This window comes from Bufo bufo, chromosome 6 (assembly GCF_905171765.1).
Source record: "Bufo bufo chromosome 6, aBufBuf1.1, whole genome shotgun sequence".
NCBI lineage: Eukaryota > Metazoa > Chordata > Amphibia > Anura > Bufonidae > Bufo > Bufo bufo.
The window spans coordinates 434,115,205-434,138,922 of record NC_053394.1 but is presented as its reverse complement, the minus strand read 5'-3'; the positions used below and the strand labels follow the sequence as shown (position 1 = coordinate 434,138,922).

Genomic DNA, 23,718 nt, shown 5'->3' with positions numbered 1-23,718 from the left:
TCCGCTGAACGCCTGATAAATGTTTTTGGAATAGCTCGTTAAAGGGGTTTTCCCATGAAAGAAATGTCTGATCAGTGGGGGTCCAACTACTGTCATGTCCGCCCCCCCCTGCAGTCATGAGAAGAGGGGCCCATTCCCGGAATGGAGTGGTGACCAAGCATGTGTGTCCACTGCTCCACTCAGCTTTATGTAAGAGATATACCCAGCAGCCCCATAGAGCTGAACACGGGGGCCCAGCAGTCGGACCTCAATTGGTCAGACACTTATCCCATATCCTGTTAGAGGTGAGGGGTGGAGCTGGGCTGTTAGAGGTGAGGGGCGGAGCTGGGCTGTTAGAGGTGAGGGGCGGAGCTGGGCTGTTAGATGTGAGGGGCGGAGCTGGGCTGTTAGATGTGAGGGGTGGAGCTGGGCTGTTAGAGGTGAGGGGCGGAGCTGGGCTGTTAGAGGTGAGGGGCGGAGCTGGGCTGTTAGAGGTGGGGGTGAAGCTGGGCTGTTAGAGGTGAGGGGCGGAGCTGGGCTGTTAGAGGTGAGGGGCGGAGCTGGGCTGTTAGATGTGAGGGGCGGAGCTGGGCTGTTAGATGTGAGGGGTGGAGCTGGGCTGTTAGAGGTGAGGGGCGGAGCTGGGCTGTTAGAGGTGAGGGGCGGAGCTGGGCTGTTAGATGTGAGGGGCGGAGCTGGGCTGTTAGATGTGAGGGGTGGAGCTGGGCTGTTAGAGGTGAGGGGCGGAGCTGGGCTGTTAGAGGTGAGGGGCGGAGCTGGGCTGTTAGAGGTGGGGGTGGAGCTGGGCTGTTAGAGGTGGGGGTGGAGCTGGGCTGTTAGAGGTGGGGGTGGAGCTGGGCTGTTAGAGGTGGGGTGGAGCTGGGCTGTTAGAGGTGGGGGTGGAGCTGGGCTGTTAGAGGTGAGGGGTGGAACTGGGCTGTTAGAGGTGAGGGGTGGAGCTGGGCTGTTAAATGTGAGGGGTGGAGCTGGGCTGTTAGAGGTGGGGGTGGAGCTGGGCTGTTAGAGGTGAGGGGTGGAGCTGGGCTGTTAGAGGTGAGGGGTGGAGCTGGGCTGTTAGAGGTGAGGGGTGGAGCTGGGCTGTTAGAGGTGAGGGGTGGAACTGGGCTGTTAGAGGTGAGGGGTGGAGCTGGGCTGTTAGAGGTGAGGGGTGGAGCTGGGCTGTTAGAGGTGAGGGGCGGAGCTGGGCTGTTAGAGGTGAGGGGCGGAGCTGGGCTGTTAGAGGTGGGGGTGGAGCTGGGCTGTTAGAGGTGGGGGTGGAGCTGGGCTGTTAGAGGTGGGGGTGGAGCTGGGCTGTTAGAGGTGGGGTGGAGCTGGGCTGTTAGAGGTGGGGGTGGAGCTGGGCTGTTAGAGGTGAGGGGTGGAACTGGGCTGTTAGAGGTGAGGGGTGGAGCTGGGCTGTTAAATGTGAGGGGTGGAGCTGGGCTTTTAGAGGTGGGGGTGGAGCTGGGCTGTTAGATGTGAGGGGCGGAGCTGGGCTGTTAGAGGTGAGGGGTGGAGCTGGGCTGTTAGAGGTGAGGGGTGGAGCTGGGCTGTTAGAGGTGAGGGGTGGAGCTGGGCTGTTAGAGGTGAGGGGTGGAGCTGGGCTGTTAGAGGTGAGGGGTGGAGCTGGGCTGTTAGAGGTGAGGGGTGGAGCTGGGCTGTTAGAGGTAAGGGGTGGAACTGGGCTGTTAGAGGTAAGGGGTGGAGCTGGGCTGTTAGAGGTGAGGGGTGGAGCTGGGCTGTTAGAGGTGGGGGTGGAGCTGGGCTATTAGAGGTGAGGGGTGGAACTGGGCTGTTAGAGGTGAGGGGTGGAGCTGGGCTGTTAAATGTGAGGGGTGGAGCTGGGCTGTTAGAGGTGGGGGTGGAGCTGGGCTGTTAGATGTGAGGGGCGGAGCTGGGCTGTTAGAGGTGAGGGGTGGAGCTGGGCTGTTAGAGGTGAGGGGTGGAGCTGGGCTGTTAGAGGTGAGGGGTGGAGCTGGGCTGTTAGAGGTGAGGGGTGGAACTGGGCTGTTAGAGGTGAGGGGTGGAGCTGGGCTGTTAGAGGTGAGGGGTGGAGCTGGGCTGTTAGAGGTGAGGGGCGGAGCTGGGCTGTTAGAGGTGAGGGGCGGAGCTGGGCTGTTAGAGGTGGGGGTGGAGCTGGGCTGTTAGAGGTGGGGGTGGAGCTGGGCTGTTAGAGGTGGGGGTGGAGCTGGGCTGTTAGAGGTGGGGTGGAGCTGGGCTGTTAGAGGTGGGGGTGGAGCTGGGCTGTTAGAGGTGAGGGGTGGAACTGGGCTGTTAGAGGTGAGGGGTGGAGCTGGGCTGTTAAATGTGAGGGGTGGAGCTGGGCTTTTAGAGGTGGGGGTGGAGCTGGGCTGTTAGAGGTGAGGGGCGGAGCTGGGCTGTTAGATGTGAGGGGTGGAGCTGGGCTGTTAGAGGTGGGGGTGGAGCTGGGCTGTTAGAGGTGAGGGGCGGAGCTGGGCTGTTAGAGGTGAGGGGTGGAACTGGGCTGTTAGAGGTGAGGGGTGGAGCTGGGCTGTTAGAGGTGAGGAGTGGAGCTGGGCTGTTAGAGGTGAGGGGCGGAGCTGGGCTGTTAGAGGTGAGGGGCGGAGCTGGGCTGTTAGAGGTGGGGGTGGAGCTGGGCTGTTAGAGGTGGGGGTGGAGCTGGGCTGTTAGAGGTGGGGGTGGAGCTGGGCTGTTAGAGGTGGGGTGGAGCTGGGCTGTTAGAGGTGGGGGTGGAGCTGGGCTGTTAGAGGTGAGGGGTGGAACTGGGCTGTTAGAGGTGAGGGGTGGAGCTGGGCTGTTAAATGTGAGGGGTGGAGCTGGGCTTTTAGAGGTGGGGGTGGAGCTGGGCTGTTAGATGTGAGGGGCGGAGCTGGGCTGTTAGAGGTGAGGGGTGGAGCTGGGCTGTTAGAGGTGAGGGGTGGAGCTGGGCTGTTAGAGGTGAGGGGTGGAGCTGGGCTGTTAGAGGTGAGGGGTGGAACTGGGCTGTTAGAGGTGAGGGGTGGAGCTGGGCTGTTAGAGGTGAGGGGTGGAGCTGGGCTGTTAGAGGTAAGGGGTGGAACTGGGCTGTTAGAGGTAAGGGGTGGAGCTGGGCTGTTAGAGGTGAGGGGTGGAGCTGGGCTGTTAGAGGTGGGGGTGGAGCTGGGCTATTAGAGGTGAGGGGTGGAACTGGGCTGTTAGAGGTGAGGGGTGGAGCTGGGCTGTTAAATGTGAGGGGTGGAGCTGGGCTGTTAGAGGTGGGGGTGGAGCTGGGCTGTTAGATGTGAGGGGCGGAGCTGGGCTGTTAGAGGTGAGGGGTGGAGCTGGGCTGTTAGAGGTGAGGGGTGGAGCTGGGCTGTTAGAGGTGAGGGGTGGAGCTGGGCTGTTAGAGGTGAGGGGTGGAACTGGGCTGTTAGAGGTGAGGGGTGGAGCTGGGCTGTTAGAGGTGAGGGGTGGAGCTGGGCTGTTAGAGGTGAGGGGCGGAGCTGGGCTGTTAGAGGTGAGGGGCGGAGCTGGGCTGTTAGAGGTGGGGGTGGAGCTGGGCTGTTAGAGGTGGGGGTGGAGCTGGGCTGTTAGAGGTGGGGGTGGAGCTGGGCTGTTAGAGGTGGGGTGGAGCTGGGCTGTTAGAGGTGGGGGTGGAGCTGGGCTGTTAGAGGTGGGGTGGAGCTGGGCTGTTAGAGGTGGGGGTGGAGCTGGGCTGTTAGAGGTGAGGGGTGGAACTGGGCTGTTAGAGGTGAGGGGTGGAGCTGGGCTGTTAAATGTGAGGGGTGGAGCTGGGCTGTTAGAGGTGGGGGTGGAGCTGGGCTGTTAGAGGTGAGGGGTGGAGCTGGGCTGTTAGAGGTGAGGTGTGGAGCTGGGCTGTTAGAGGTGAGGGGTGGAGCTGGGCTGTTAGAGGTGAGGGGTGGAACTGGGCTGTTAGAGGTGAGGGGTGGAGCTGGGCTGTTAGAGGTGAGGGGTGGAGCTGGGCTGTTAGAGGTGAGGGGCGGAGCTGGGCTGTTAGAGGTGAGGGGCGGAGCTGGGCTGTTAGAGGTGGGGGTGGAGCTGGGCTGTTAGAGGTGGGGGTGGAGCTGGGCTGTTAGAGGTGGGGGTGGAGCTGGGCTGTTAGAGGTGGGGTGGAGCTGGGCTGTTAGAGGTGGGGGTGGAGCTGGGCTGTTAGAGGTGAGGGGTGGAACTGGGCTGTTAGAGGTGAGGGGTGGAGCTGGGCTGTTAAATGTGAGGGGTGGAGCTGGGCTTTTAGAGGTGGGGGTGGAGCTGGGCTGTTAGAGGTGAGGGGCGGAGCTGGGCTGTTAGAGGTGAGGGGTGGAGCTGGGCTGTTAGAGGTGAGGGGTGGAGCTGGGCTGTTAGAGGTGAGGGGTGGAGCTGGGCTGTTAGAGGTGAGGGGTGGAGCTGGGCTGTTAGAGGTGAGGGGTGGAGCTGGGCTGTTAGAGGTGAGGGGTGGAGCTGGGCTGTTAGAGGTAAGGGGTGGAACTGGGCTGTTAGAGGTAAGGGGTGGAGCTGGGCTGTTAGAGGTGAGGGGTGGAGCTGGGCTGTTAGAGGTGGGGGTGGAGCTGGGCTATTAGAGGTGAGGGGTGGAACTGGGCTGTTAGAGGTGAGGGGTGGAGCTGGGCTGTTAAATGTGAGGGGTGGAGCTGGGCTGTTAGAGGTGGGGGTGGAGCTGGGCTGTTAGATGTGAGGGGCGGAGCTGGGCTGTTAGAGGTGAGGGGTGGAGCTGGGCTGTTAGAGGTGAGGGGTGGAGCTGGGCTGTTAGAGGTGAGGGGTGGAGCTGGGCTGTTAGAGGTGAGGGGTGGAACTGGGCTGTTAGAGGTGAGGGGTGGAGCTGGGCTGTTAGAGGTGAGGAGTGGAGCTGGGCTGTTAGAGGTGAGGGGCGGAGCTGGGCTGTTAGAGGTGAGGGGCGGAGCTGGGCTGTTAGAGGTGGGGGTGGAGCTGGGCTGTTAGAGGTGGGGGTGGAGCTGGGCTGTTAGAGGTGGGGGTGGAGCTGGGCTGTTAGAGGTGGGGTGGAGCTGGGCTGTTAGAGGTGGGGGTGGAGCTGGGCTGTTAGAGGTGAGGGGTGGAACTGGGCTGTTAGAGGTGAGGGGTGGAGCTGGGCTGTTAAATGTGAGGGGTGGAGCTGGGCTTTTAGAGGTGGGGGTGGAGCTGGGCTGTTAGAGGTGAGGGGCGGAGCTGGGCTGTTAGATGTGAGGGGCGGAGCTGGGCTGTTAGAGGTGAGGGGTGGAGCTGGGCTGTTAGAGGTGAGGGGTGGAGCTGGGCTGTTAGAGGTGAGGGGTGGAGCTGGGCTGTTAGAGGTGAGGGGTGGAACTGGGCTGTTAGAGGTGAGGGGTGAAGCTGGGCTGTTAGAGGTGAGGGGTGGAGCTGGGCTGTTAGAGGTAAGGGGTGGAACTGGGCTGTTAGAGGTAAGGGGTGGAGCTGGGCTGTTAGAGGTGAGGGGTGGAGCTGGGCTGTTAAATGTGAGGGGTGGAGCTGGGCTGTTAGAGGTGAGGGGTGGAGCTGGGCTGTTAGATGTGAGGGGTGGAGCTGGGCTGTTAGAGGTGAGGGGCGGAGCTGGGCTGTTAGAGGTGAGGGGCGGAGCCGGGCTGTTAGAGGTGGGGGTGGAGCTGGGCTGTTAGAGGTGAGGGGTGGAGCTGGGCTGTTAGAGGTGGGGTGGAGCTGGGCTGTTAGAGGTGGGGGTGGAGCTGGGCTGTTAGAGGTGGGGGTGGAGCTGGGCTGTTAGAGGTGAGGGGTGGAGCTGGGCTGTTAGAGGTGAGGGGTGGAACTAGAATGTTAGGTGTGAGCTAGGGGTGGAGTTATACTGTTGTCTGTGAGGTGGGGGTGAAGCTAGGCTGTTAGTTGTAAGGTGGAGGTGGAGCTAGAATGTTAGCTGTAAGATGGAGGTGGAGCTAGAATGTTAGCTGTAAGGTGGGGGTGGAGCTAGACTGTGAGGTGGGGGTGGAGGTAAACTGTCTGTGAGGTGGGGGTAGAGCTAGACTGTGGGATGGGGTGGAGTTAGACTGTTGGTAAGTGGAGGTGGAGTTAGACTGTTAGCTGCAAGGTGCGGGAGGAGTAAGACTGTTGTCTGTGAGGTGGGGGTGGAGTTAGGCTGTTGTCTGTGAGGTGGGGGTGGAGCTAGGCTGTTAGCTGTGAGGTGGGGGTGGAGCTAGACCGTTGTCTGTGAGGTGGGACTGACTTCAATGGGTGCACGAGCCGCATTTTACGGATAAGTATAGGACATGTTCTATCTCTTTGCAGAGAAAGCACACGGATCATCTGCTATATGTGCTTCCGTGTGTCTGCTTCACAAAAGAATAGAATAGATACGCAAAATGCAGACCCTGGACCCATTGTTAGGTCTGCAAATAAAATGCAGCACACGGACTGCAAAAAGGACATGGTCATGCATGAAGCCTTATCGGGGAGAACGGTCTTCAGGACAGATCCTCCAGGTAACCTGATGACAAGTCGCCATCAATACCTTGGTAGAAAAGTCGCGGCTCTTTGCTCGGAGCTTGTTGAGCTGGGATTCAGCAATGTCCGCTCGCTCCTCGGCCTCGTCCAGCTCGTGCTGAAGGGTCCTCAGTTTTGCCAGATAAACATTGGTTTGTTCCTCCTATAAAATGGCACATAAGAGAAGGACTCTGTGTGAGGGGGACCCATCACCAGAAATGGGGTATCGCCTGTAGATAAATTATTACCCCACCCCGAGGTGCCCCATGACATAAATGTCCATCCCTGGAGCACAGCTATTGCATGGTGTGGAGTCAGGGGCTGTGTCCGCTTTACACACGGCAGGAGCCAGCTGACTTGTGGCTACACGGTGGGAAAGGATCCCTCTGTTACCGTTCAGTCCTGTACGATGCAATGGTGGGGCCCCAAGTGGTTGTCGTGTCATCAGGGTGTCAAAGGATAACCGCAAACAGCACAATACACTGTAATACAGAAGCATTACAGTGTATTACACCAGTGATTAAAGGGCATCTGTCAGCAGTTTTGTACCTATGACACCGGCTGACCTGTTACATGTGCACTTGGCAGCTGAAGGCGTCTCTGTTGGTCCCATCTTCATATGTGTCCAGATTGCTGAGAAAAATTATGTTTTAATATATGCAAATGAGCCTATTGGAGCAACAGGGGCGGTGTCATTACACCTAGAGGCTCTGCTCTCTCTGCAACTGCCGCCCCTCTGTACTTTGATAGATGGGCCAGGCAGTATAAAAGTCATCATGCCTGCCTGGTCCTGCAAATCAAAGAACAGAGGGTGCAGCCGTTGCAGAGAAAGTTGAGCCCTATAGGTGCAATGGTAACGCCCCCGTTGCTCCAAGAGGCTCATTTGCATATATTAAAACATAATTTTTCTCAGCAATGCGGACACATATGAACATGGGACCAACAGAGATGCCTTCAGCTGCCAAGTGCACATGTAACAGGTCAGCCAGTGTCATAGGTACAAAACTGCTGACAGATGCTCTTTAAGGGTTGCAGGTCGAGATCCCTAGAGAGGCTAAGAAAGGTTAATTAACATTTTTTTAAATATTAAAAACCCACAAATATAAAAAAAAATATAAACAGTAAGAAATCTATACATAATTGGTATCACCGCCTCTGAAATTGTTTGATATATAGCAATGTTTATCATTTATCCTGCACGGTTTTAAAGGATTTAAAAAAATGTAAAAAAATATATATAAAAAAACCTGCTATGTAAACGACCCGACTCTCCGCACGAGGAGTTAGGTCTGGTTAGACTAGGATCCCAGCATCCTCCCACAATCAGCCACAGCAGCATACAGTCTTAGACTGCGTAACCGGTTATCGTACGATCTGGCGGCTCGGACTTCGTGAGCGCAGTGTGCTGCCAGAGCTCATGATAACCGTCGAGGTCCTGAAGGTAAGGAGAGCTGGAGTACACACCTGTTCCTCCATCTGTCTCTTGTACGACTTGACTTTAGCCTGTAGCTTATCGACCAGGTCTTGAAGTCTCAGGACATTCTTCTTGTCTTCTTCTGACTAAGGGAAATAAAGATTTATGTTCATTATCTAGTCACAATTCTGCACCCTCAGAGCTGAAATCTCCCAGCATTCTCTCCTTGTTAAGCTTCTGCACAGGTATTACTCTGGTGATTTGCATTCTGTACACCAGACCCTGGGCACAAAAAAATAAATAAACTGCCACCGCATTATAAAAACTCCACTAAGCTGTTAGGGGGTGTCCACCCACAAGCTTGCTGACTGTTTCCAATAACAACCACCAAAACTGCCAGTCTATAATAAATCTGTCTGAAAGGAAGATAACGTCTGACGCACGCCTCATTTCCTCACCTGATAGACCACTTCTTTAAGTTTCCGTTCCACTTTCCTGTAAGTTTTCGTGTTCTCACCACTTTGCTTCTGCTCGGCGTCCAACTCATTTTCCAGTTCCCGGACCTGGAACAATTATAAATTATTCTAATTTTAGAAACTCTAGTTTTTATGCGGTATCCACTCATTCCTTGCAGCAAGAGTCCATTTTTCTGATGCCATAGACATACTGTACGTACATAAAAAAAATCTTTACTGCCTTCAGCTGCCACCAGGGGGAGCTCTCTGCATACAGATTTATTATTGAGTTAATTGGACATGCAGTAGGCAGTGTGCTCCCTCTAGTGGTCGCTGCAGGCAGCAAAGATTTTTTTTTCATGTAACATGTCTATGTAGGGGTTTTTATAGTTTGTATCAGAAAGAAATGAAGCCCTGACCTCTCTAAAGATGTATTATAATATTACTCAGTTCGGTATTTCTGACTTCTACAGTTCTTGATGGGTGGACAAGTTTCTGCAGCTTCCAACCAATTTTGATAGCCCTGAATATTGTATTGGTAGATTGCATCCATGTTTACATATACAGGGAGTGCAGAATTATTAGGCAAATGAGTATTTTGACCACATCATCCTCTTTATGCATGTTGTCTTACTCCAAGCTGTATAGGCTCGAAAGCCTACTACCAATTAAGCATATTAGGTGATGTGCATCTCTGTAATGAGAAGGGGTGTGGTCTAATGACATCAACCCCCTATATTAGGTGTGCATAATTATTAGGCAACTTCCTTTCCTTTGGCAAAATGGGTCAAAAGAAGGACTTGACAGGCTCAGAAAAGTCAAAAATAGTGAGATATCTTGCAGAGGGATGCAGCACTCTTAAAATTGCAAAGCTTCTGAAGCGTGATCATCGAACAATCAAGCGTTTCATTCAAAATAGTCAACAGGGTCGCAAGAAGCGTGTGGAAAAACCAAGGCGCAAAATAACTGCCCATGAACTGAGAAAAGTCAAGCGTGCAGCTGCCAAGATACCACTTGCCACCAGTTTGGCCATATTTCAGAGCTGCAACATCACTGGAGTGCCCAAAAGCACAAGGTGTGCAATACTCAGAGACATGGCCAAGGTAAGAAAGGCTGAAAGACGACCACCACTGAACAAGACACACAAGCTGAAACGTCAAGACTGGGCCAAGAAATATCTCAAGACTGATTTTTCTAAGGTTTTATGGACTGATGAAATGAGAGTGAGTCTTGATGGGCCAGATGGATGGGCCCGTGGCTGGATTGGTAAAGGGCAGAGAGCTCCAGTCCGACTCAGACGCCAGCAAGGTGGAGGTGGAGTACTGGTTTGGGCTGGTATCATCAAAGATGAGCTTGTGGGGCCTTTTCGGGTTGAGGATGGAGTCAAGCTTAACTCCCAGTCCTACTGCCAGTTTCTGGAAGACACCTTCTTCAAGCAGTGGTACAGGAAGAAGTCTGCATCCTTCAAAAAAAACATGATTTTCATGCAGGACAATGCTCCATCACACGCGTCCAAGTACTCCACAGCGTGGCTGGCAAGAAAGGGTATAAAAGAAGAAAATCTAATGACATGGCCTCCTTGTTCACCTGATCTGAACCCCATTGAGAACCTGTGGTCCATCATCAAATGTGAGATTTACAAGGAGGGAAAACAGTACACCTCTCTGAACAGTGTCTGGGAGGCTGTGGTTGCTGCTGCACGCAATGTTGATGGTGAACAGATCAAAACACTGACAGAATCCATGGATGGCAGGCTTTTGAGTGTCCTTGCAAAGAAAGGTGGCTATATTGGTCACTGATTTGTTTTTGTTTTGTTTTTGAATGTCAGAAATGTATATTTGTGAATGTTGAGATGTTATATTGGTTTCACTGGTAAAAATAAATAATTGAAATGGGTATATATTTGTTTTTTGTTAAGTTGCCTAATAATTATGCACAGTAATAGTCACCTGCACACACAGATATCCCCCTAAAATAGCTAAAACTAAAAACAAACTAAAAACTACTTCCAAAAATATTCAGCTTTGATATTAATGAGTTTTTTGGGTTCATTGAGAACATGGTTGTTGTTCAATAATAAAATTAATCCTCAAAAATACAACTTGCCTAATAATTCTGCACTCCCTGTATATTGGGAGGAGGGCTGCCTGCATCTCTGATTGGCTGGTGTAAACCAAGCATAAAGGGAAAGCTGATGGCAACTCTGTGTGAGTCTGTGGATGCCTCATAGCACAGTGCCAGTATATATCTGCAGCTGGCCAATGATCAGTGACTGGACTTAGCCTACAGCTGGGTGGAGCTGCAGCATGAGGCTGTGGAGGATGTCGAGGTACAGGAGTACTACTAGCTGGAGGAACATCCCAGAACGCTCTTCTGTGTGGAGGTTGAGGTGCAAGAACCTTTAGGCCCCTTTCACACAGGCGAGTTTTCCGCGTGGGTGCAATGCGTGAGGTGAACGCATTGAACCCGCACTGAATCCGGACCCATTCATTTCTATAGGGCTGTGCACATGAGCGGTTATTTTCACGCATCACTTGTGCGTTGCGTGAAAATTGCAGCATGTTCTATATTGTGCGTTTTTCACGCAACGCAGGCCCCATAGAAGTCAATGGGGCTGAGTGAAAATCGCAAGCAAGTGCGGATGCGGTGCGATTTTCACGCATGGTTGCTAGTAGGGATGAGCGAACCCGAACTGTATAGTTCGGGTTCGTACCGAATTTTGGGGTGTCCGTGACACGGACCCGAACATTTTCGTAAAAGTCCGTGTTCGGGTTCGGTGTTCGGCGCTTTCTTGGCGCTTTTTGAAAGGCTGCAAAGCAGCCAATCAACAAGCGTCATACTACTTGCCCCAAGAGGCCATCACAACCTTGCCTACTATTGGCATGGCTGTGATTGGCCAGTGCAGCATGTGACCCAGCCTCTATATAAGCTTGGGTCACGTTGCGCTGCACGTCACTCTGCTGATTCAAGCATAGGGAGAGGTTGCAGCTGCGACGTTAGGGCGAGATTAGGCAGATTAACTCCTCCAAAAGACTTCATTCTGTGATCGATCTGCAGCTGTGGATCATTGAAGTGCTAGTATTGACTTGCTCACTTTTTTGAGGCTGCCCAGAGCGTTTTTAGATCACTTTTTTTCTGGGGTGATCGGCGGCCATTTTGTGACTTGTGATGCGCCAGCACGAGCTATCACCAAGTGTATTTAACCATCAATAGTGTGGTTATTTTGTGCTATATCCTACATCAGCTGCAGGCTGAGCCTGTGTCACCGAAGTGCATTTAACCATCAACAGTCTGGTTATTTTTTGGCCATATACTACATCTGGTGCAGGCTGAGCCTGTGTCACCCAAGTGCATTTAACCATCAACAGTCTGATTATTTTTTGCCCATATACTACATCTGGTGCAGGCTGAGCCTGTGTCACCCAAGTGCATTTAACCATCAACAGTGTGGTTATTTTTTGGCCATATACTACATCAGGGGCAAGTTGAGCCTGTGTCACCCAGCGCCTAAAAAATAGACCTGACATTTCTATTCAAGCAAATCTGTACTGTTTTAGCTGGTCAAGTTATTTGTAGCGACCGTAAAAGCACACTTTTTTTTCTGGGTTGAAAAACTATTACCAAATTTGCCATTCTCCAAATAACTAGTTTCTGGTATTTGAGGCCTACTTGAAATCTATCCCAAAAAGGATATCTTACATTGAAGGTACTGATAGTGTGATTCAGAAAAACCTAAGACACACGCTACCGTGCAGATAGAAGTCTGGTTCTGTGATTAAACCTATACCTGTCACACAGTGCAAAAAAAAAAAACAGGTCTCACATTTCTATTCAAGCAAATCTGCACAGTTTTAGCTGGTCAAGTTATTTGTAGTGACCGTAAAAGCAGACTTTTTTTTCTGGGTTGAAAAACTATTCCCAAATTTGCCATTCTCAAAATTGTGGTGAATGGGAACAATGAGGAAAACATCTAATAAGGGACGCGGACGCGGACGTGGACATGGTCGTGGTGGTGTTAGTGGACCCTCTGGGGCTGGGAGAGGAATTTTTATTTTAATTCATTTCCCTATCCACATTTGTTTGCAGGGGATTTACCTACATGTTGCTGCCTTTTGCAGCCCTCTAGCTCTTTCCTGGGCTGTTTTACAGCCTTTTTAGTGCCCAAAAGTTTTATACGTGAAAGAACTTTCATTTTTGTATCTATTTGTGTTGGGTTTTTTCACTCTGTATATTTCACTATGTTTAAAGCAGGTTGCTGCCTGGGCTTGGTTTCCGTTTGCGGCCCCGCCTCCGATCACCTGCACATTGTTTCCCATCCCCCCTTTACCCTTTCCCATGCACCTGATTGGAGGTGGAGTCCCATATGTGTGTCCAGACCCATACAGCTTACAGATCATGACTAAGAGCTGGCTGGCTCGAAACATGTCGGTCTGACCAGGGACACAGAGGGACCTCTTTCACTGCACCGTGTGTACATTTTGAATATTCAATAAAGAACATGTAAGATTTTATCTCCTTCGTGCTAGAAATCTGTTTATCTGAATGGAGGCCACAGACTGGCACAATGACAGAGTGTGGAGGTGGCGGCAGCATCAGGAGGCCATAGAGTGGCACAATGACAGTGTGGAGGTGACAGCAGCATCAGGAGACCACAGAGTGGAAAGGTGACATAGTGAGGAGGTGGCAGCAGCATCAGGAGACCACAGAGTGACCCGGTGACAGAGTGGAGAGGTGGATGGCAATACGAGTACCAGCTGAAGATGGTGGGTGAAAGAAGGAACACTTGGCATCCGATGTGTGGCATCAGGTGGGTGGCAGCATCAGAATAGTAGCTGAGGCAGGTAGCCAGAATAAACCGGTCTATTTTGTCAAAGTGTTGGTGTGGCACCATGGATGATCTAGTCTGATGCATCAGGCATTGGTGGGTGGAAATCCTGGCCGATACATGCCTGATTGATCTCGAGAAAAGGTCAGTCTCTCCACATTTTGGGTAGACAGGCGAGTTCTTCTTGGGGTAACTATGGCCCCCGCCGCACTAAACACCTGCTCTGATGCCACACTACTGGCTGGGCAGAACAGATTTTCCAGGGCAAACTCTGCTAGTTGCAGCGACAAATCCAGTTTGGCTGCCCAGTAGTCCAGCGGATCTTCAATGTGGGGTGGCAGTGTACTGTCCAAGTATGCCACCACCTGCTAGTTCATGTCCTGCTCCAGGTCTAGCTGCTGCTGCTTGTGAGTAGTTTCTTCACTAGGCGGGTGAAGAAAGCTGCTCATCAGCGACTCTAGACTCAAGTTGCTGCTGATAGAGCTGGAACTGCTCCTACCCCCCTCCGCCACAGCAGCCATGGCAGAGGAACGTGAGCCCAGAGGGACCCCCCGGTCAGACCTGCAAGAGGATGGACAATGGAGCAGATAGGCAGCGGCCGACTGACTACATAGGATGGCTCTATAGTAGTTCAGTTTGTCCTCCCTCTCAGCGGGTGTATAAAAGGCACCCATTTTGGACCGGTAGCGAGGGTCTAACAAGGTGGAGAGCTAGAAGTCATCCCTCTGCCGAATGGTGACAATTCGGCTGTCACTACGCAAGAAAGTGAGCATGCATTGGGCCATTTGTGAAAGTGACTTGGAGGGACTCCCTGCATCCATCTCCACTGCATACGGCCACGGTGTGTCTGGGTCCTCTGCCTCGTCTTCCTCATCACCCTATAGCTCCTCTGGCTGCTCCTGCTCCTCCTCTCCTATCACCCGTGTGTAAAAATCACCCATTTCGCTACACATTGCTTGTGCTCCAATGTCCTCCTCCTCCTCCTCCTCCAGTTCAGCCCCCACAGGGCTCATGTGGCCGTCAGATCTAGGTGCCACGTCTCCATTCCCCTGACCAGCCAGATTTAGCAGCATCTGTTCCAGGACATGAAGCAGTGGAATGACGTTGTTCATCCCGTAGTCCTGGCAACTGACAAATAACGTTGGCCTCCTTAAAGGGCCTGAGGAATCAGCAGGTGTCACGCATAAGCTGCCACTGGCTGACATCAAAATTACACAGGGGAGTACTCCTGTCCGCTTGGATCATCAAGAAATTGTTTATGGCCTTTCTCTGTTCGTGCAGTCGGTCCAACATATGGAGAGTGGAATTCCAATGGGTGGAAACATCGCATATCAGCCGATGTTGCGGGATGCTGTTCTGCCGCTGCAGCTCAAGGAGGGTGTGCTTTGCGGTGTACGAGTGGCTGAAGTGCATGCAAAGTTTCCTGGCCATTTTTAGGATGTCTTGCATATGGGTGGAAGACTTAAGGAACCGCTTGACAACCAGATTGAACACATGTGCCATGCAGGGCGCATGGCTCAGCCCTCCTTGATGCAGCGCCGACACCATGTTCTTCCCGTTGTCGGTCAACATGGTTCCGATTTTGAGTTGTCGTGGAGAAAGCCAGGATTTGATTTCTTGATGAAGGACACGGAGCAGTTCCTCCCCTGTGTGACTCCGTTCACCCAGGCAAACGAGGTGCAGAACAGCATTACACTGCCGTGCCCTGCACATGTGGTATGCTGGAGGAGCACTGTAAATTGTCCCTGAAGTGGAGACTGAGGACACGGTGGAGGATGAGGAGGCAGAGGCGGACATTGTCGCAGGACCAACGGCGTGACAATGTGGAGGCAGAAGCTGTATCACCTGGCCAAGTTGATGGTGTGGCTGTGCAGGAACCACATTCACCCAGTGGGTGTATTGTCCCTGACCGTAGTTACACTTTGGCGGACATCGGCAGGCTCAAGGACTGGCCCACCTTCTGTTCTACATATTTGTGCAGGGCTGGTACTGCCTTTTTGGCAAAGAAATGATGGCTTGGGACTCTAAACCTTGGCTCGGCACAAGCCATCATTTCTCTGAAAGGTGTACAGTCCACCACTTGGAAAGGGAGGGACTTCAGCACCAGCAACTTGGACAGGAGCACATTCAGCTTCTGCGCCGTTGGATGAGTGCAGGCCTACTGTTGTCTCTTGGCAATCGCTTCGGTGATCGATTGCTGACGGAATGACTGATGAGGTGTAAGTGGAGGAGCAGGAGAATCAGGACTAGCAGATGATGGGAAGGACAGACAGCTCCCTTCGGCTGAGGTGGTGGAGCCTTGACTGCCTGAAACCAGGTGCGTGCCACTAGATAATGCAGCGGCAGGCTGGACAACCACATCGGAACCACGGTGCAAAGCGAGTGGTCTAGCCCGGGCACGTTTGGCTACCGACCTCCCACTGCTGCCACCTTGCTGACTCCCATCCACGCTAGCGACTTGCTGGCTCCGCCGCTGCCTCACTGGCAAGCTGCCACCCTCTTCTCCCGATGATGATGAAGCCACAAATTTACGCAGCTCCCAAGTGCGATCAGCTACATCATCATCATTGAGTACTGTCTGCACGTCACTGATGTCCTCCTCAACGGTCTCTGGGTCAGGAGCCTGACCGCTCGCAACACCAGCTCCCACGCCACTCTCCTCATCACTTCTTGCCCGCCTAGCGGAGGAAGCGGCGGATGTCTCCTCCACATATTGGCTGGCCAGTAGCTGCTGACTGTCCTCTAGTAGCTCGTCCTCACTGTATAGTGGGGCTCAGCCACAGCATATAATACTTCTCTTTCTGAGGGAACAGAAAAGGACAGAGGCAGGTTGAGGACAGGTGAGGGCACAGGGCCTCCTCCCGGGCCATGCCAACTAAGGGTTGTGTCTGACGAACCCACCGACTCTTGGCTGGGGGTGTCTGATGTCAGTTGGGATGAAGTAGATGACCGAGTCAACCATTCAAGAACCGCTGGGTTGCTGGTCAAGACACGACCGCTAGAGTACACTGGGAGTTCAGGCCTTTAGCTGCGACTCCTGCTGCCACCCCCACTTACTCTGCTGCGACCTCTGCCTGCGCCAGAAACATTTAGGCCTCTGCCACTTCCCTTTGCAGGGCCTGGCACTTCTCTGTCTGACATACTGTCAGATCAAATAAATAAATAAATTAAAAAGGAAATTAAAACACCCCAAAAATAAATACATGGAAAAAAGGGCTTTAGAAAATATAACTGCACCACTGAACGGCAAATATATTTTTCTTTTGCCACTAATACACGACAAAAAGGGCTTTAGAACATATGACTGCACTACTGAACGGCAAATCAATTTTTTTTGTGCCACTAATACACGGCAGAAAATAGGTGTCATTTTCACACTTCACCACACAATGGCTAATAAGGCAGCCGAGAATGATCTGCTCCTGCACCACAGCGACTTCTACACAGCAGGACCTTCACCTAGACCATCCTTACCAGCGGCAAATCCCACTAAAATACCCACTGACAGCATGGGGAAGACTAAAAGAACCCTTCCAAGGCTCAACAGCGGGAACTTGGACTCTTGGCGCCGGATCAGACAGCAAGGCAGCTTCCCCGGCTTCCATCCTCAGCATGTCCCCTGCACAAGCGCCCGGATCGCTCTCCCCACCAGAGAGAGCAGACCCCTCTTTCTCAAGAGATTACCCTTCCTTCTCTCCCACCTACGCCAGAAGACACAAGACCTCCGCCGCTACCAGAAGCAGATTTCCATCATGGCGCCAGACAAGACCAAGTCTCCGCTCACCAGCCCTAAAAAAACTGACGTTTCTGACATTGCTCTGGTCTGTGCCTCACAAGGGCCCAGTATGTACCCTAGCTCACAAACAGATTCATTTAGCAGCTTCCCAACCTCCGATAAACCGCCCTAAGAGGAAACTTTAAAATAGGTATTGATGGCGCTAAAAACCTCTCTGCAGAAGGACATTGTATCGTTGATTAACCCAATGTCCGCCAGAATTCAAGAGGGGGAGGATAGGGTACTACATGTGGAGTCAAAAATGGGTGAATTTGCTACCTCCCAAAATGCAGTAATAGACGCTCATAACGACATGGCAGAAGAGGTAGAAGCCATAAAAAAAAAGACTGATATTGAAGATCACTCACGCAGAAATAACATCAAACTCAGAGGCAAACCTGAAGAGGTGCAACCCCAAGACCTTTCTGCCTACATAAAGAAGTTATTCAGCAAGCCTTTGCCAGATCTGACAGAACATGATCTAATTATAGACAGGGCCCACAGGAACCCCAAACCAGAACACCTGGGTCCCGATGTCCCTAGAGACACCCTAGCAAGGATCTACTTCTTTCATGTCAAAGAAGCCATTATGTATGCAGCAAGGAAAGCTGGCACTCTACCTTCACCTTTTCAGTCAGTGAAAATGTTCATTGACCTATCGACATCTACTTTAAGACAGAGGAGATCCCTCCTGCCCATAACATTATCACTACGCAACTCCAACATAGCGTACCATTGGGGTTTTCCCTTTAAGCTACTAATATCCAAAGATGGGAACTTTCACGCCATTCGCACCAATGAAGAGAGCAAAAAGCTGCTCCAAGAGTGGAGAATCCCACCTTCATACCCAGAAAAAGGGAACCCTACGCATCTCCCGCAAATCCCACAGGAGTGGAAACAAGTGTCCTACAGAAGAAACCGCAAAACCTGAGGCACTGTGCAAAGCCGTATTGAAAACTCCCCTGTTAAACCTGTTCATTATGTCTAACCTTTTATTACAGGTTCAAAGCTCCCGTACTCCCCCCTAGGGAGCGTGACAACTATTGGGTCACACAGCTTGCATTTATGGAGGTTCTTCTCTCTTTAATATGTTCTTTTCATAGGTGCGGTCCTCTCAACCAACGGTCAGCCTTTACACTCTCAACTTCATTGAAAGGACTTTCCGCCCTTTCTACCTACAAATGGGTAACACCGTACTGGTTAATATGTTTGTATTCCAACTATTTTTGTTTTCTTATGTTATTTGCGTTGATTCACTCAAGTATTCACCAGACCAACTCTCTTAAGCAATATTTCACTCCCAGCATAAATCTTATTATGTACAGTACCATGGGGGTTAAAATAATGTCATTGAATGTGAAAGGTTTAAACTGTCCTCAAAAGAGAAATTTTCTGTGGAAGGAGGCAGTGACGCAAGGGGCAGACATCTTATGCATCCAGGAGTCCCACCTCCTCAACAGTGATGCTAGCAGAGTAAGACATCGCTTATTCCCTATAAAAACTCACACACACCACTCTAAAAAGGCAAGGGGGTTTTCATAGCTATTAGAAACTCAGTCTCTTTTACTCCCATTTCTCAAAAGGTGGACCAAGGAGGGAGATACGTTATTTTGGTTTGTTCTATCAATAACATTGTGTACACATTGGTCAACATTTATGCCCCCAACGAACGACAAATGTCGATTCTTCATAAATTAAATAGACAGATCAAAAAAATCAAAAAGGGTAAACTAATTCTATGTGGTGACTAAGTCCATCATAGATCCCTTTTTAGATTCCACTAATCCGTCCAGGCGCTCCACAAGCAGCTTGGCTTCCTTCATCCACTCTGAGGGTCTCATTGACGTTTGGCATGCTCAACACAGTCAAGAGAGAGATTACTCCTTTTTCTCTCCCTTTCATGTTTCATACTCCCGCATAGATTTATTTTTAGTGGATCACACCACTCTGTTCCACACCAAGAAGTCTGAAATTGGACTAATTAGTGGGTCAGACCATGCCCTCATTACAATTACCTTAGAGGACCAATACCAAAATCAGACTGCACCAGTATGGAGAAATAAAACATCACTATACCACTTCCCAAATTATCAGGCAGAAATTTCTCAGTCACTGCGAGAATTCTTTCTCTTCAATGAAGGGTCAGTAGCAGACCCTTTTATTATATAGAAACATAGAAACATAGAATGTGTCGGCAGATAAGAACCATTTGGCCCATCTAGTCTGCCCAATATACTGAATACTATGGATAGCCCTTGGCCCCATCTTATATGAAGGATGGCCTTATGCCTATCCCATGCATGCTTAAACTCCTTCACTGTATTTGCAGCTACCACTTCTGCAGGAAGGCTATTCCATGCATCCACTACTCTCTCAGTAAAGTAATACTTCCTGATATTACTTTTAAACCTTTGCCCCTCTAATTTAAAACTATGTCCTCTTGTAGCAGTTTTTCTTCTTTTAAATATTCTCTCCTCTTTTACCTTGTTGATTCCCTTTATGTATTTAGCAGTTTCTCTCATATCCCCTCTGTCTCGTCTTTCTTCCAAGCTATACATGTTAAGGTCCTTTAATCTTTCCTGGTAAGTTTTATCCTGCAATCCATGTACTAGTTTAGTAGCTCTTCTCTGAACTCTCTCCAAAGTATCAATATCCTTCTGGAGATATGGTCTCCAGTACTGAGCACAATACTCCAGATGAGGTCTCACAAGTGCTCTGTAGAGCGGCATGAGCGCCTCCCTCTGTCTACTGGTAATGCCTCTCCCTATACACCCAAGCATTCTGCTAGCATTTCCTGCTGCTCTATGACATTGTCTGCCTACCTTTTAAGTCTTCTGAAATAATGACCCCTAAATCCCTTTCCTCAGATACTGAGGTTAGGACTGTATCACTGATTTTATATTCTGCTCTTGGGTTTTTACGTCCCAGGTGCATTATCTTGCACTTATCAACATTACATTTTAGTTGCCAGATTTTTGACCATTCCTCTAGTTTTCCTAAATCCTTTTCCATTTGGTGTATCCTCCAGAAACATCAACCCTGTTACAAATCTTTGTGTCATCAGCAAAAAGACACACCTTACCATCGAGGCCTTCTGCAATTTCGCTGATAAAGATATTAAACAATATGGGTCCCAGAACAGATCCCTGAGGTACCCCACTGGTAACAAGACCATGGTCTGAATATACTCCATTGACTACAACCCTCTGTTGTCTGTCCCTCAGCCACTGCCTAATCCATTCAACAATATGGGAGTCCACGCACAAAGACTGCAATTTATTCATAAGCCTTCTATGTGGGACAGTATCAAAAGCCTTACTAAAGTCCAGATAAGCAATGTCTACTGCACCTCCGCCATCTATTATTTTAGTCACCCAATCAAAAAAATCAATAAGATTAGTTTGACATGATCTCCCTGAAGTAAACCCATGCTGTTTTTCATCTTTCAATCCATGGGATTTTAGATGTTCCACAATCCTCTCCTTAAGTATGGTTGCCATTAATTTCCCCACTATTGATGTCAGGCTTACTGGCCTATAGTCGCCCGACTCCTCCCTACTGCCTTTCTTGTGAATGGGCACAACATTTGCCAATTTCCAATCTTCTGGGACGACTCCTGTTACCAGTGATTGGTTAAATAAATCTGTTAATGGTTTTGCTAGTTCACCGCTGAGCTCTTTTAATAGCTTTGGGTGTATCCCATCAGGCCCCTGTGACTTATTTGTATTAATTTTAGACAGCTGACTTAGAACCTCTTCCTCTGTAAAGACACATGCATCAAAAGAATCATTAGTCTTCTTTCCTAACTGAGGTCCTTTTCCTTCATTTTCCTTTGTAAAAACTGAACAGAAGTATTCATTGAGGCAGTCAGCTAGTTCTTTATCTTCTTCCATATACCTTCCTTTTGTTTTTAATTTGGTAATTCCTTGTTTTAGTTTCCTTTTTTCATTTATGTATCTGAAGAATGCCTTATCGCCTTTTTTCCCTGACTGAGCTAATTTCTCTTCTGCCTGTGCTTCAGAAGTTCTTATAACTTGTTTGGCCTTTCTCTGGCTAATCTTATAAATTTGTCTGTGAAGCTCGTTTTTTTATTTTTTATAATTACTAAATGCTATCTTTTTGTTTTTAATGATTTTGGCCACTTTTGCTGAGTACCACAGTGGTCTCTTCCTTTTTTTGCTTTTACTGACAAGCCTAATGCAATTTTCTGTTGCCTTCAATAGTGCCACTTTTAAGTAGTCCTATTTCTCCTGGACTCCATTGAAACCGTTCTAATCTGAAAGGGACTTGTATAGCACTAATCTAATTTTAGAAAAGTCAGTTTTTCTAAAATTTAAAACTTTTGTTTTTCTGTAGTGTGACTCAGTCACTGTACTTATAGTAAACCACACTGACTGGTGATCACTAGATCCCAAGCTTTCCCCTACAGTAATATCAGATACCAAATTCCCATTTGTGAATACTAAATCTAAAATGGCCTCCTTCCGGGTTGGCTCCTCAAGTAATTGCTGTAGAGATAATCCCAGTAGGGAATTTAGAATATCTGTACTCCTGGCAGAACGAGCTATTTTGGTTTTCCAGTTTACATCAGGAAGATTAAAGTCTCCCATAATGATAACTTCCCCCTTCAATGTCATTTTAGCTATTTCCTCAACTAGTAGATCATCTAATTCTTTGACTTGGCTAGGTGGTCTATATATCACACCTACACGAGTTACCTTATGATTATCAAGCTGCAAGGTAACCCAAACTGACTCTAAATTGGTCTCGCTAACTTGTATCAAATTAGATTTAATGCTATCTTTCACATATAGGGTCACCCCTCCCCCTTCTTGCCTTCTCTGTCTTTCCTGTATAGAGAGAACCCTGGTATTGTTATATCCCAGTCATTACTCCCATTGAACCACGTCTCAGTAACAGCCACTAAATCTATATTCTCAAATGCCATTATAGCCTCAAGTTCATTGATCTTATTCCCTAAACTGCGAGCATTTGTAGACAAGAATCTGAGCTTGTCATTTCTTAACCTTTGTGCTACTGGCATCTTCTGGCATTGTTCCGGAGGGCAGTCGGACTGCTGGATTATCACTCTTTTGCCCCCCTTTCCTAGTTTAAATGCTCCTTATCAAATACTTGGAACTGTTCACTGAGGACATTCGTTCCCTTCAGAGAAAGATGCAAACCATCTTTCTTGTACAGTTCTTTTCCATTCCAACGAGAGCTAACATAAGACACAAAGCCAAACCCTTGGTTCAGACACCATTCACCAAGCCATACATTGAATTCCTTAATGCGCATCTTCCTGTCATGCTGAAGGTTATGCACAGGCAAAACTGCAGAGAATGAAACAGTTGATGCAACCTCCCGTATATCATTTCCAAGTGTGTGAAAAGCTTCCTTCACCTTTGAAACCTCATTGCAAGCCAGATCATTTGTCCCAAGATGGACAATAGCATCCACCTCCCTTTACTGCTTTGCTTGCCTAACAATATTAAGGATCCGTTGTCTATCCCTGCTAGCGGTAGCACCAGGGAGACATCTCACAACACCATTTTCCTCAAACTTCACACCTCTTATGATGGAATCGCCCACCAACAGCTGCTTACTATCAGTCCTCACCTTCTCCTTTTTGTCTTTGACTGCAGTCTTACATACTTTAGGTATGGGAGATGATTGTTTCTCACCCCCTGTGCCTGAGCCATCCTCCATGTTGCTCTTGCACTCTGAAAGTGCTGCAAATGAATTATGGAGAGCCACAGACTGTGGGACATGTCTTCTATCAACAACTCTCAGTCTACCAGAACCTGAAGTAACCCATCTTCCATTTCTAGGGGGCCTCTGTGGCAGTGGCAAGCCCACAAAGCCTTTATCCGTGGCTTACTTATTAAGATAAACCACATAGAGAAGAAAAGAAGAGAATTAATAGTTAAGACACAAATTGAAAAAAATCACTAAACTGGTGTCGATGAATAAACAAAAACCTTCTGCCCCACTAACAGAAGAATTGAAACTAGAGAGGGATAAACTAAGAACGCTGCTGCTACGCGAGTATGAGAAGGGGTTGCTTAGATTGAGATCTAAATACTTTGCGCAAGGTAACAAGACAGGACGTTTATTAGCCAGACAACTCAAATCCCAACAAGGCAAATCCAAGATCCCACATATTACTCAAACCTCTCACCAAAGCAAAACTGATAGATCTAAGAGATATTGCCGAACAATTTAGACTCTTCTACTTGAACTTGTACAATCTCAGGGACACAATCACTCTGCCAGAGAATTATGGTGAACTAGTTTCAGACTTTCCAGCAAAAGTCTCCCTACCCTCCCTCTCACCAACCCAACAAGAAGATTTAAACGCCCCTCTAACTGACCTGCAGATTCCAAAATTAATATCGTCCCTTCCTCAAGGTAAATCCCCTGGACCTGACTGTCTCTCAAATGAATATTATAAACAATTCCACTAATTGCTTTACACCCAATTAACAGCTATCTTCAAAAAATGTCTGTCGGGTTCACCCTTCCTTACAGAAATGTTGCAAGCCCAGATCATAACACTTCCCAAACCGGGCAAATCCACAGACACTCCACAAAATTTCAGACCTATCTCCCTATTGAATTCGGACAGTAAACTATCTGCTAAACTAATTGGCTCTAGATTAGCCCCCATTCTCCCCCTACTAATCAAATCTGACCAAAGAGGTTTCGTTAAGGGCAGGTTAGCCTCCGATAATATCCGCAGAGTATTAGATCTCTTTAATGATGCTGAAATCCACAAATCCCCCCTCCTAGCGGTGACCCTGGATGCTGTGAAAGCATTTGACTGCCTTCACTGGCCTTTTGCCTTCTCGGTCCTAGACATGATGGGTTTTCAAGGCCCCATATTGAATGCTAT

At 49.4% G+C, this 23,718-nt stretch overlaps 1 protein-coding gene across 1 annotated transcript in view; it reads right to left on the bottom strand.

The window, feature by feature from the left end:
* Positions 1 to 1,318: 1,318 nt before the first annotated feature.
* LOC121005827 (myosin-1B-like) overlaps positions 1,319 to 23,718 on the bottom strand; it is an 84,191-nt gene continuing 61,791 nt past the window's right edge. The window contains exons 36-46 of the mRNA XM_040438588.1: positions 8,227 to 8,331; positions 7,819 to 7,914; positions 6,359 to 6,517; positions 4,992 to 5,533; positions 4,572 to 4,839; positions 4,110 to 4,489; positions 3,658 to 3,957; positions 3,128 to 3,427; positions 2,784 to 3,078; positions 1,827 to 2,120; positions 1,319 to 1,744 (exon numbers count right to left, since the gene is read on the bottom strand). Of these exons, the coding sequence (XP_040294522.1) occupies positions 1,319 to 1,744; positions 1,827 to 2,120; positions 2,784 to 3,078; positions 3,128 to 3,427; positions 3,658 to 3,957; positions 4,110 to 4,489; positions 4,572 to 4,839; positions 4,992 to 5,533; positions 6,359 to 6,517; positions 7,819 to 7,914; positions 8,227 to 8,331 (3,165 nt within the window). The remainder of the gene's footprint in view (positions 1,745 to 1,826; positions 2,121 to 2,783; positions 3,079 to 3,127; positions 3,428 to 3,657; positions 3,958 to 4,109; positions 4,490 to 4,571; positions 4,840 to 4,991; positions 5,534 to 6,358; positions 6,518 to 7,818; positions 7,915 to 8,226; positions 8,332 to 23,718) is intronic.